General features: G+C 46.0%; 1 protein-coding gene across 7 annotated transcripts in view; it reads right to left on the bottom strand.

The window, feature by feature from the left end:
- The window catches only part of KDM2B (lysine demethylase 2B), a 122,690-nt gene that overhangs the window by 42,490 nt on the left and 66,245 nt on the right, over positions 1-13,955 (bottom strand). For all 7 annotated transcript variants that reach the window (XM_036874787.1, XM_036874789.1, XM_036874790.1 and 4 more), the window contains one exon: positions 8,922-9,008. In XM_036874787.1, the coding sequence (XP_036730682.1) occupies positions 8,922-9,008 (87 nt within the window). The remainder of the gene's footprint in view (positions 1-8,921; positions 9,009-13,955) is intronic.

Raw genomic sequence — 13,955 nt, 5'->3', positions numbered from 1 at the left:
CGCAATGAGATGCCCATGCACCACAACGAAGAGTAGCCCCCGCTCGCTGCAACTAGAGAAAGCCGTGCACAGCAATGAAGACCCAACTCAGCCAAAAATAAAAATAAATAAATTTTTAAAAAAAGAAAGAAGATGGAGAGTCACTGAAGGTGTGACAAGTTTACAGGCTCAATTGTGTCCGCCCCAAAATACACATGGTGAAGCCCTACCCCCCCAACACCTCGGAACGTGACCATATTTAGACACAGGGTCTTTTTTTTTTTTTTTTTTGGTTGCATTGGGTCTTTGTTGCTGCGCGCAGGCTTTCTCTAGTTGCGGCGAGCGGGAGCTACTCTTGGTTGCGGTGCGCGGGCTTCTCATTGCAGTGGCTTCTCTGGTTGCGGAGCATGGGCTCCAGGCACCCGGGCTTCAGTAGTTGTGGCTTGTGGGCTCTAGAGCGCAGGCTCAGTAGTTGTGGTGCACGGGCTTAGCTGCTCCACAGCATGTGGGATCTTCCTGGACCAGGGCTCAAACCCGTGTCTCCTGCATTGGCAGGCGGATTTCTAACCACTGCACCACCAGGGAAGCCCCTACACACAGGGTCTTTACAGAGATGATGAAGTTAAAATGAGGTGATTAGGGCCCTAATCCAATATGACTGGTGTCCTTATAAAAAGGAAACTTGGACACAGGCACATACAGAAGGAAGACAATGCAAAGACACAGGGAGAAGAGGGTTAAGACTCTATCTACAAAAAGCCATCAGGGGACTTCCCTGGTGGTGCAGTGGTTAAGAATCTGCCTGCCAACACAGGGGACACGGGTTCGAGCCCTGGTCCGGGAAGATCCCACATGCCACGGAGCAACTAAGCCCATGCGCCGCAACTACTGAGCCCATGTGCCACAACTACTGAAGCCCATGCACCTAGAGTCCATGCTCTGCAACAAGAGAAGCCACTGCAGTGAGAAGCCCTCGCACCACAACAAAGAGTAGCCCCAGCTCGCCACAACTAGAGAAATCCTGCGCACAGCAACAAAGACCCAATGCAGCCAAAAATAAATAAATAAATTTATTTAAAAAAAAAAAAAAAAAAGCCATCAGGGAAGGTTACTGTTCTCTCCTGCCTGGATCTCATGTGTGGTGACTCTACAAACTTCCACTTTCTGGCTTCAGTTCACACCACTAAAAAAAGGGGGGCCCTCATGGGATTCTTGTCATATGGTTCAGACACTAACGATTTTGGAATCCGAGCTCAAATAACTGGTCAGACCTGGGTCTCAGCTTGTAAGAAACCGTGGCATCCCTTGACCGCCAACCGTCTTCTTTCAATGGGATTTTTCTGTTGCTGATGTTGGTGAGAACATTACCCAGAATGAGCAGACCATCTTTCGTGGGTATTCTTTTTTTTTTTTTTTTAATTATTATTTATTTATTTTTGGCTGTGTTGGGTCTTCGTTTCTGTGCGAGGGCTTTCTCCAGCTGCGGCGAGCGGGGGCCACTCTTCATCGCGGTGCGCGGGCCTCTCACTATCACGGCCTCTCTTGTTGCGGAGCACAGGCTCCAGACGCGCAGGCTCAGCAGTTGTGGCTCACGGGCCCACTTGCTCCGCGGCATGTGGGATCTTCCCAGACCAGGGCTCGAACCCGTGTCCCCTGCATTGGCAGGCGGACTCTCAACCACTGCGCCACCAGGGAAGCCCTTGTGGGTATTCTTTGATCAGGGGTTTCTGCTGCCTGCACTCCTGGGAACCTGCCGGCTTCCAAACTCCACAAATGACTTAGCTGTCACTTCAGGAAGCCCTGGGGATTCCAGACTAGGGTCCCAGACTGTTGTCCACTTGGCCCCCCTCACTACACCCTCCCCGCCGTCCACTCTCTGCTATCCTGGCCCTGTGGTCCCTGTCGGCCTCCCCACACCTGTTGAGCATCTCCTGTTCCCGTTCTCCCACCAGGCTCTCACGAGGCCTCTTTCAGCACATTGTAAGACAACAGTTACCCTACCGCTCACAGGCCTAGGACTTCTCCCTCAGGTGGAGTGCGGAGGACCTAAAGGAGAAGCACTTTCTTAAACCAGCCCCATCGCAGGAAACGCCAGCTGTGACTACTTCCGCGAAATTAAGCCGTTCAGGCCCTTACTTGAGATTCAGTGTTTGTCCCTGCCAGTAATAATTTAGGGATGGGAAATGTCTCTAAACCAATCACCCCCTTCTGATCCATCTCCTCCTTCAGTGTCTTCTACTTCTGCCTTCTGGGTGAGCAGATTCAGAATTCGTGTTTACTTATAAACCATAATTATGAAAAAGTATAATTGCTATCACTGACTGATAGGCTACTATAGAGGTATTTTACAGACAGCCTCTCACAGCGAACTTGTAAGAAAGGCACTATCGGCCCTTTTTACAGATGAATAAACTAAGCCTCAGACTTGCCCACGACCACACAACTAGTAAGTGGCCGAGCCAGGAGTCAATCTCCAGGTGCATCTGACCCCAGAGTTCACCCTAGTTGTGCATGAGAATTACCTGTGAAGCATTTAGAAAGTGCAGATTCCCAGGTCCCACCCACCCCTACTGAATCAGTGTCTCAGTGGGGCCCAGGAAACTGTATTTAAAAAAAAAAAAAACAGAAACGTTCCCCAGGTAAAGCAGATGCCACCAGCCTGAGGACCGGTCCTCATTAGGCCACACTGCCTTTTTAGAAAATTATCTGGCCCTGAGTAGGCAACAATAAATGGCAGTCATCCTCCCCCTCCTCCTCCTCCACTGTACATCACCAGCTTAATTACTCGGGGGAGACAGGAGTTGGGAGCAGGGCAGAGTGGGAACAGGAAGTACATGGGGGCCTCTTTCACAGACTTATGTGCCTGTCCTTCAGGGAAAGCTTGCGTGTCACTCCTGGGGGACCCCAGACTTCTCAGGTCTCCCAGATCTGAATGACCAAGTGTGGAGGAAGGGGAAGAGAAACAAAGCGGAACTGAGGGTGACACAGACATCAGGTGTGTGTGTGTGTGAGACTTCCTCCCGCGGTTCCTGTGACGTCCCCGTGAGGGAGGTGATCCACTAACTGCTGAAGAGGGCTGTCCCCACGTCCCCGGCAGGGTTCTCACTGGTATACTCTCCAGCCTCTCTGCTCCTCCACGCAGGAAAACTTGCCAGTAATTGAAATTCAAGAAGCAGCCTGGTTTGGCCACTAGAGATTAAGAAGCAAATGCAACAACATGCTCGCTTTCCAGGAAAGCTTCATCTCACCTCCTTCCTCGGTTTCCTTCTCTGGGAACCAACCCACAAGCTGGCTGAGTACAAGCGTCTGGCTGGTGGGCAGAAGGTCAACTTGCTAATAAGGCTGAGGTCAGAAGTCGGGCCTCAAAGAAGTTCAGTTCCCTCAGCTTGGTTCTAAGGTCACAGACAGGCCCCCAACTCCTACCACTTGGTCATAAAAGGAAGTGGCCAGAGTACAGACGGATCAAAACAAATCCATCACCACTGGGGAAAACAGCCAATCAGGGGAATTGTGACAGAGGGTGATTCAGTAGCATCTTTGATTTGAAAGACACCACATCAGAAATGACCTCACGGCACCTAATCAGTTCCAGAAAGGGACTTTCTTCTCCAGGAGGCAAGGTGGGAGATCAAAGCATTTCTTGCTAATCATCATTTAGCATTAATTACTTAAGTAACCTGAGCCAGACCCAGTACCGATCCCGACTTTGCATCCTGACAGCCTCAGTGAGCACCCTTGATCTTTCAACCCAACCTGCATCAAATTGGGAGGAAGCCGACTGCAAACCTGGGAATCAAGAGACCCCGGGCGGCCCAGGCAGTCAGTCGTTTACTTACTTCTTCCCTTCCTGTTAACTTTTTAACCCCACCAGCCAGGAAATGCATAAGTACAGCAGCCAGCCTCCCCTCCCCCTGCCCTCCACCACGTTTCATTGAGTTCCTCAGGCGCAGGGACAAATCTGGGGACGAACACCTTAGATTCACAAGCTGTGTGGCCCCAGGCTTACCAGCCTACCTCTCTGAGTCCCCAGTTTCAGCTGCATCATGAAGACAATCCTAACCCCCTCCCAGCCTCGATGTAAGAATTAAATAAAATCTAAAAACTGTTGCATACATTTAGAAGGAATACCCAGAGGGGTTTTGGTTATACTGGCAATAATTTATTTCTAGAGCTGAGTCGGGGCAGGGGGGAGTCATGGTATTCATTATTATGTTATTTATTCCTTTTTGTATAATTTATAATACATGTTATGGGCTTAAATTGTGTCCTCCCAAAATCCATATGTTGAAGTCTGAACCCCCAGCACTTCAGAATGTGACTGTATTTGGAGATAGGTCTTTAATGAGGTAACTAAGTTAAAATGGGGTCATTAGGGTGAGCCCAAATTCAGTATGACTGGTGTCCTTATAAGAAGAGGAGACTAGGACACACACAAAAGGAAGACCGTGTGAAGACACAGAGACAACAGCCATCTACAAGCCAAGGAGAGAGTCCTCAGAAGAAATACATCCTGCCGGGCTTCCCTGGTGGCGCAGTGGTTAAGAATCTGCCTGCCAATTTAGGGGACACAGGCTCGAGCTCTGGTCCGGGAAGATCCCACATGCCGCCGAGCAACTAAGCCCGTGCGCCACAACTACGGAGCCTGAGCTCTAGAGCCCGCAAGCCACAACTACTAGCCCACGTGCCACAACTACTGAAGCCCGTGTGCCTAGAGCCCGTGCTCCACAACAAGAGAAGCCACCACAATGAGAAGCCTGCACACAGCAACGAAGAGTAGCCCCCGCTCGCCACAACTAGAGAAAGCCCGCGCACAGCAACAAAGACCCAACACAGCCATAAATAAATAAATGAATTTATTTTTTTAAAAAAAGACTCTTCAGCTCTATTAAAAAAAAGAAAGAAAGAAATACATCCTGCCAACTAACACCGTGATCTCAGGTTTCTGGCCTCCAGACCGGTGAGAAAATTAATTTTCTGTCATTTAAGCCACTCAGTCTGAGGTACTTTGTCACAGCGGCCCTTGCAAACTCATACAATAAACTTCAAATAATTTATAGAAAACTAACTAAATTAAAAAGAAAACGATTGTGCTTGTAGGGCTCTAATCAAAAAGACAGATAATAGGTGTTGGCAAAGATGTGGAGAAATCTGGAACTCTTATAATTGCTGGGAGGAATAGAAAATGCTGCAGCCACTTTGAGAAACAGGCAGTTCCTCAAAAACTTCAACGTAGAGTTACCATCTGACTAGTTAATTCTATGCCTAGGTTTCTACCCAAGAGAAATGGAAACATATGTTCACATAAAAACCTGTACATGACATAGCGTCATCAATCACAATAGCCAAAAGGTAGAAACAGCCCAAATGCCCATCGACAGACGAAAGATTAAACAGACTGTGGTCCATCCATAGAGTGGAATATTATTCAACCCTATAAAGGCATGAAATACTGACAGATATATAACTTGGATGAACCTTGAAAACGTTCTTCTAAGTGAAAGAAGTCAGTCACAAAAGGCCACATACTGTACAGTTCTATTTATATGAAATGTCCAGAATAGGCAAATCCATGGAGACAAAGTTTCCAGCAGCTGGGGGAGGGGCAGCTTGGGGGAGTGGGAACTGACAGCTGATGGGGCTTCTTTTAAGGGGGTATGAAAATGTTCCAGAATTAGATTGTGGTGTTGGTTGCACAACTCTGAATATTTTCAACGTACTAAAAACATTTCATTGTACACTTTAAGTGGGAGAACTGTAAGGTATGTGAGTTCTATTTGTTTCATTATAAGGTGTTTTAAAAAAAAGCCTGGCGCTCCACAAGCACTGTTACACGTCAAAGGCTCTTACTTCTTCACCCTCCTACCCACTCCTTCCCAACCAGCCTAAGGGCTCCAATTTCTCCCACCAGTGTTGATACCAGCCACGCCCAACTTGCGTACAGACCAGTGCTTATAAACCAGTCCTCCAAGGGAATCTTAAATAAGGGCTACTCCCGCCAGAAGCCAGCTTCCTGTTTCCAGGCCTTGGGAGGAGAAGGGGCGGAGCTTTCTTTTTAAAAAAGAAAATGCCTAGAAGCCCCTGAGGAGTGGGCTAAGGGTCTCCAGACAGGGCACACTTGTGGTCCTTAAGTGATTTCACCCAGAGGCTGGTTTGGACCCCTCCATTAATTCTGAGATTACAGTGAGTAGTGGCAAGTGTGTTTCTTTAAAAGCCCATGCTCTCAGATGTAGAGAACAAACGTATGGACACCAAGGGGGGAAAGTGGCGGGGGGGGAAGGGTGGGGGGATGAACTGGGACACTGGGATTGACATGTATACACTAATATGTATAAAATGGATAACTAAGAAGAACCTGTTGTATAAAAAAATAAATAAAATTTAAAAATTAAAAAAAAAAAAAAAAAGCCAAGCCCACGCCCTCTACAAACCCTAATCTGTCCTGTGGAGCAATTCCTCAGCTAGGATGGAAGCAGGTGGCAGCAAGGCAAAGCCACAGTTTCCTCTGCAGGTTCAAAGCAGCCGTGGGACCTGGCTGGGCTATTTCAAGTTGCTGTGTCTGCAAGCACGGTTTGTGGTCTGATAAATGACATTTATATTTATGGCCCATGTAGGGGAAAGTCCACTCTAAAACCCCGCTCACATCCACAGATTGGGGAGCTAAAGGCAGACGTGCAGGCAACTCCTTTTCATTCCTATGGTCACCTCAGTTCCCACTAAGCTTCAAAGAGAATTAGAATTCAATACCCACAGGTACTTTCCCTATTAACAATCCCACATTTAGGAATATACCCTAATGGGAGTTCCCTGGTGGTCCAGTGATTAGGACTCGGTGCTGTCACTGCCGTGGCCCCGGGTTCAATCCCTTGTCGGAGAACTAAGATCCCACAAGCCGCACAGCGTGGCCAAGAAAAGGAAAAGAAAGAATATACCCTAAGAAGATAATCAAACAAAAGTGAAATGAATAACCCAGAACAGCACTGTCTAATAGAAATATAATGTGAGCCACATATGTACTTTAAAATTTTTTTGAAGCCACATTTTACAAGGTAAAAAGAAACAGGTGAAGTGAATATTAATAATCCATTTTGTTTAATATATCCAAAATTTTATCATTTCAACTAGGGTTGCCAGATTTAGTAAATAAAAATACAGTATGCCCCATTACATTTCAGATAAAGAACAAAAACTCTTTTTAGCATAAGTATATCTCGTGCACTATATGGGATATACTTATAGTAAAAAAATGTATCTGCTGTTTATCTGAAATTCAAATTAATTTATTAATTTATTAATTTATTTATTATTTATTTATTTTATGCCTGTGTTGGGTCTTTGTTGCTGCGCGGGGGCTTTCTCTAGTTGCAGCGAGTGGGGGCTACTCTTCATTGCAGTGCGCGGACTTCTCACTGTCGTGGCTTCTCTTGTTGTGGAGCATGGGCTCTACGCAAACGTGCTTCAGTAGTTGTGGCACGCGGGTTCAGTAGTTGTGGCTCGCGGGCTCTAGAGCGCAGGCTCAGTAGTTGTGGTGCACGGGCTTAGTTGCTCCACAGCATGTGGGATCTTCCCGGACCAGGGCTCAAACCTGTGTCCCCTGCATTGGCAGGTGGATTCTTAACCACTGCGCCACCAGGGAAGCCCTGAAATTCAAATTTAAATGGGCTTCCTTTTCAAAATCTGGCAACCTTAATTTCAACAGGCAATCAATATAAAAAATAAATTAAATTGGTATTGTGCACTGTTCTTTTTTTGTACTAAGTCTTTGAAATCTATTGTGTATATTATACTGACAGTACCTGTCAATTTGGGCTTGCCTTATTTCAAGTGCTCAATAGCCACATATGACTAGTGGCTACCCTTTTGGACAGTAGAGATCTAGAAAGTTCCTCTCAGTGTTCTTTATAACAGTAAAAAAAATCAGAAGTTAGCAAAATACCCATCAACAGGAAGGCTGCTTAGGTTACAACTGATATTTAGAGCACTTACCATCAATCAGCCCTTGTCCTACGGACTCTGCATGCATTATCTTGTTTAGTCCTCACAATGACCATTTGAAGTAGGTACTGGTATAACCCCTTTTTACAAATGAGGCAAGTAAGGTTCTGGGAGCTTATATAACTTGCTCAAGAAAGTGGTGCAGCTGAGGTAGGGCACTGGTTGAAAGTTTGGTCTCTGCTGTCAGACTGATCTTTGCATCCTCGGCTCTGCCAAGTAACCTAACAAGTAACTTCGTCTTTTTAAGCCTCAGTTTCCTCATCTGTAAAACAAATCACAAGTGTCTATCCCACAGGATTGCTGGAGTCTAAATAAGACAGGGGATGCAGAGGACTAGGCAAGGCAACCTGCCCCTGGTAAGTTCTCAGTGACGTCACTACTATTCTTCCCAGCATCTTTGTCCTTTCCTGTTTGATCAAATTTTTCATGGTGAGCACCAACCCTTTTTTTTTTTTTTTTTTTTGGCCACACTGCAAGGCATGTGGGATCTTAGTTCCCCTACCAAGGATCGAACCCGTGCCCCCTGCATTGGAAGTGCAGAGTCCTAACCACTGGACCGCCAGGGAATTCCCCAGCATCAACCCATTTAGAAAGAGAAAAAAACTACTTTCAAAAGAGGAGAAAACAGCCCACAATGCAGCTAGAGGTCAAGGGAAGGAAGGAAATATAGAAGAAAGGAGAGAGGGGAGGAAAGGAAGAAAGGTGAGGCATCACTCCCCCAGTTTTCTGAGTGACCACCAGGGGGCAGTGCCTGCAGTTTCCACAGCTAGGGAAAATGATCCCTTTTAAAATAAAAAAGTTGCAATGAACAACTCACCAACACCATTCATCTTAACTGGGGTGCCCTCTCCCAGGAATTCCCCCTGAAAGGCTGCCAACATTCATCTTACAGGAGATGTGAAAAAGCAGTGGATTTATGGTCTCCCAGCTGTGGGTGATCTGTGTCTTACCTTTGGAGTCTTCTTTGGCCAAGTGACTACCGGGACCCCAGTGATGGCCAGATTGGGGTCGTCATCTGCGTGCTCCTTCAGGACATTCTGTGGTGAAACAAAGGAGCCATATTAGCCCAGGGTAGAGGGGATGTCTCTGAAGGGGGCTGGAGGCTGCACCTTACCCAGCGGAAGTCTCTGCAGAGTCACTGCCTGTCCCCCCAACTCCACCAATACGCACACACTCAATAGAAACCAAGCAGCTGGGCTTCCCCAGGATCCACAAAACACAGAACATCCCCTTCTCCAAAAAAATTTTTAAAAGCAAATCACACACCTCCCTACGACTTGCATGCATGTATCACTCACTGATCATACTTTTGACACCAAACATTTGTCCAGAGCTCCAGGGACCCTCATGGACCCAACCTGATTTAATCCTTACCAAGTCCTCTGGGAGGGGGCTGGGCAGTGACCCAACTGATCCTCTAATGTACACAATTCGGCTACGTACTCAGAGAAACAAAAGCAACCACGAGGTCTCACCCATGAGCCCTGCCTCTGGTTTTCCATCAGTCGGCAAGCCGTATGTACTCTCATCCTGGTGTGTAAAGACATGGCATTGTTTTTTGCATCAAGGGCCCTAAACACAAGTAGATACTCAGTCTGGTCTGACCAAGCTTGGAGTCTGCTAGCCATGTGCTGGCAGAAAAATGGGCTGTGATGGACATACTGCCAGACTGTGTGAGGGTCCCCCACACAGGCACTTTGTGTTCACTCCTTTGTGGGTGGTTTCAAGGTTTTTCAGGATAATCCTGACTCTACCAGATTTTGGCCTCGTGTGCTGCTAACTTTAGAATCTCATCAAGGTGTAAGATGTCACTCCACTGAATCATCCCTAACTTATTGGTGAGGCAACCAAGGTTCAGAAATGCTCAAAGGACTTGGATGCAGCCCCAGACCAGGAGGACAGAGCCCCTGGACCCTGCTCTCTGGCACCAGACTACCTGCCCCATGACCATGTCACACATGGGTTTTTTGGCTGCATCTGCAGCATGCCATAAAAAAGTGTTTAGGGATGGACACAGATGTGTTACTGGCCTATTCATTACTGGCCTACCTCGACCATTAATTTTTGGATTGTACAAAACATTCCTGCAGAGACATTTAAGAACAGAGTAAGTTGCACAGTAGCACTTAACAGGAAGAGCAGAAGAGCTGAGAAGATAAATGTAGGTGAAGATGATTTTAACTCACTTTCCCAAATCTTCACCAGAAAGAATCTAACTCACTTCTAACTTATCTACTTATTTCCTACTTTTATGATCATCATTTGGTTGCCCGATTTTTCAAAATGTTGGGACTTCCCTGGCGGTCCAGTGGTTAAGACTCCACACTTCCACTGCAGGTGGCACGGGCTCGATCCCTGGTCAGGGAACTAAGATCTCACAAGCTGTGCGGTGGCAAAAAATAAATAAATAAGTAAAAATAAAAAGTAAAATAAATAATTTTTTTAAATAAATAAATAAAAATTCTTTAAATGTGCCTATTACCTCAAACCCACCTGAACAACTCCTTCCTCTCCCCACAGAAGGGGGCCAACAGCACCATGGTCAAGGGTTTGGCCTCTGGGGGTGCCTGGGTTCAATTCTCAGCACGTACAACCTTCTCCAAGTCCCAGAGTCAATGTCAATGATTTATAAATGCTATCTATAAAATGTCTTGGTTCACTGCTATATCCCCAGCCTCGCACAATGACTAACCTACAGTAAGTCTCCAGTAAATGACTTAAATAAATAAATAAATAAAGCCACAAATCCCCGAAGAGGGACTATCTACAAAATGCCTAACCCGTACACCTTAAATCTGTCAAGGGAGACAAAAACAAGCAAACTCTGAGAAACTATCACAGACAAAAGGAGGGAGAAAGGACATTAGGTAAAAATTGAGGAAATGTGAATAAATGATAGCCTTTAGTTAACAATAATGTACCAGTATTGGTTCATTAGAAGTAACAAATGCAGGGCCTTCCCTGATGGTGCAGTGGTTATGAATCCGCCTGCTGATGCAGGGGACATGGGTTCGAGCCCTGGTCTGGGAAGGTCCCACATGCCACAGAGCAACTAAGCCTGTGCGCCACAACTACTGAGCCTGCGCTCTAGAGCCCACAAGCCACAGCTACTGAGCCCAAGTGCCACAACTACTGAAGCTTGCGCTCTATAGAGCCCGTGCTCCGCAGTAAGAGAAGCCACCTCAATGAGAAGCCCGTGCACCACAACGAAGAGTAGCCCCCGCTCACCACAACTAGATAAAGCCCGTGCAGAGCAACGAAGACCCAACGCAGCGAAAAATAAATAAATAAATAAATAAATTTATATATATATAAAAAAGGTAATAAACGTACTCTATTAACGTAGGATGTTAATAACAGGGGAAACTGAGTGTGGGGGTTATGTGGAAACTCTGTACTATCTGCAGAATTTTTCTGAAAATATAAAACTGTTTTAAAACATAAAGGTTATTAATAAAAAATAAGTTTTAAAATGCCAATCAGACAGTAGAAACAGCTACAATAAAGGAAAACAGGATTCTTAGGCTGCCAATTTTTCTAACACCTATGCAGCATATTTTAAAAGAAATACAACAGAAAGGAAACAAGTATACAGACACGATGCAACTCAGGTGTGGAATTCACATGGAGTGTATGAGGCAACCAAAGGCTGGCAGCAGTGGCAACGATCGCTCCCTGGATCGTGCCTGGAGGGAGGAGTATTTCATCACTGACATTGTTTAGAATTGCCAGTTCCTGATGATGACAAAAAGCAAACCAACTTTTTATCAGCTTTGTTCTTTCATTATTGTTTTTACATGCACTGCGGACATTGTACCTCTCACAACTTGCACTTGAGTGGGTCATTCCCACGGCCCTCTACCCACCTGGTCACCACTCGGGGTAGGTGAGACTAGCCAGGGGAGGGGTAACTGTCAACGTCAGGAGGAGAGCAGGCACCACATGTTCTGCTGAATGAACGTATGAGAGTAAGAAGTACTGAGTGCTTACTTTGTGGCTGGTACCGTACTAAATATTTCATATCTACACTCTCACCCAATCCTCCTGACCACCCTGTGGGATGAACTATCATCATTTCCACAGTGCAGATGAGAAAAGCAGGGCTTAGGGGATGAAGGGAATTGTCCAAGACCACTCAGCCAGTAAGGGGTGGAGACTCCTCCACTCCATGACCTGCGCTCTTTAACAACTGCATCATTCGGCCCATCTCTGAAAAAGGGAAGGGAGCCGTGTTCATATCAACACTGTTCACAGCAGCAAAACAGGGCACTTCCCTGGCGGTCCAGCGGTTAAGACTTCACCTTCCAGTGTAGGGGGTGTGGGTTCAATCCCTGGTCAAGGAGCTAAGATCCCACATGCCTCACGGCCAAAAGACCAAAACATAAAACAGAAGCAATATTGTAACAAATTCAGTAAAGACGTTAAAAATGGTCCACATCAAAAAAAATTAAAAGAAAAACAAAAACCAGCCAAACGGTAGAAACAACTCAAGTGTCCACCGATGGATGAATGGATAAATAATATGTATAATATACATACCATAGAATATTATTTAGCCTGAAAAAGGAAGGAAATTCTGTCACATGCTATAACATGGATAAACCTGAAGGACATTATGCTCAGTGGAATAAGCCTGACACAAAATGACAAGTACCATATGATTCCACTTATATGAGGTCCCTAAAGCAGTAAATTCATACAAGCGGAAAGTAGAAGCGTGGTTGCTGGGCTGGAGGAGGGGAGAAATGGGGAGCTATTATTTAATGGATATAGAGGGGGTTTTCTTGTTTGTTTGTTTGTTTGTTTGTTTTATTTTATTTTTTTCTGGATACAGAGTTTTAGTTTGGGAAGATGGAAAAGTTCTGGAGATGGACAGTGATGGTTGCACAACAGTGTAAATGTACTTAATGCCACTGAACTGAACACTTAAAAGTGGTTAAAATGATACATTTTATGTTATGTATATCTTACCGCAATTTTTAAAAAGGGGAGAAAGGAGTGGGGCAAGGCAGTCCCTCCCCAAGGAATGGATTCAGAGGTTCCAGAAAGTACAGATTGGGGACATACTATCTCACTAGTTAAACTTCTGCTGTTATGCCTGGGACAACACTAGTTCTAGACTCAGAAGATCTGGGTTCAGGTTCTACAACTTACAACCTGTGTCACCTCGGGTAAGCCACAGCTTCCTGTTGTGTGTCCTCAGAGTAGAACAGTGACGTCTACACCTTGATTGTAGGCTATGAAGCTGGATGTGATTTTACTACCATTCTTAGGAACATTTGTTGAGTGCTTGCTCTAGACATTAAAATAATCCTATCTGTGGGGTAGGGCTGATTCTCCCCATTTCACAAAAGCAGAAACTAAAATTCAGAGAGGTTCAGTGATACAGTTCAAGGTCACAGAGCTGAGAGGTGGGTGAAAACTGGCACTGACCTGGTCCATCTGACAACAAACCTAACGAGTAACACTGAGTGATAAAGCCTCAGGAAACCATGCTAGCAACGTCTCGAACTGATCCCTACCCCACTATTAAAAAGACACCTAAGAGACTTCCCAGGTGGTCCAGTGGTAAAGAATCCACCTTCCTTGGGCTTCCCTGGTGGCGCAGTGGTTAAGAATCCGTCTGCCAGTGCAGGGGACACGGTCCGAGCCCTGGTCCAGGAAGATCCCACATGCCGCGGAGCAGCTAAGCCCATGTGCCACAACTACTGAGCCTGCGCTCTAGAGCCCACGAGCCACAACTACTGAGCCCGTGTGCCACAACTACTGAAGCCCAAGTGCCTAGAACCCGTGCTCTGCAACGAGAAGCCACCACAATGAGAAGCCCGCGCACCGCAACAAAGAATAGCCCCCGCTCGCCGCAACTAGAGGAAGCCCCCACGCCCAGCGAAGACCCAACACAACCAAAAATAAATAAATAAAATAAATTTATTAAAAAAAAAAAAAAGAATCCGCCTTCCAGTGCAGGGGGCGCAGGTTCAATC

This window comes from Balaenoptera musculus, chromosome 14 (assembly GCF_009873245.2).
Source record: "Balaenoptera musculus isolate JJ_BM4_2016_0621 chromosome 14, mBalMus1.pri.v3, whole genome shotgun sequence".
NCBI classification, from domain to species: domain Eukaryota; kingdom Metazoa; phylum Chordata; class Mammalia; order Artiodactyla; family Balaenopteridae; genus Balaenoptera; species Balaenoptera musculus.
This window is presented reverse-complemented; position numbering and strand designations above follow the sequence as displayed.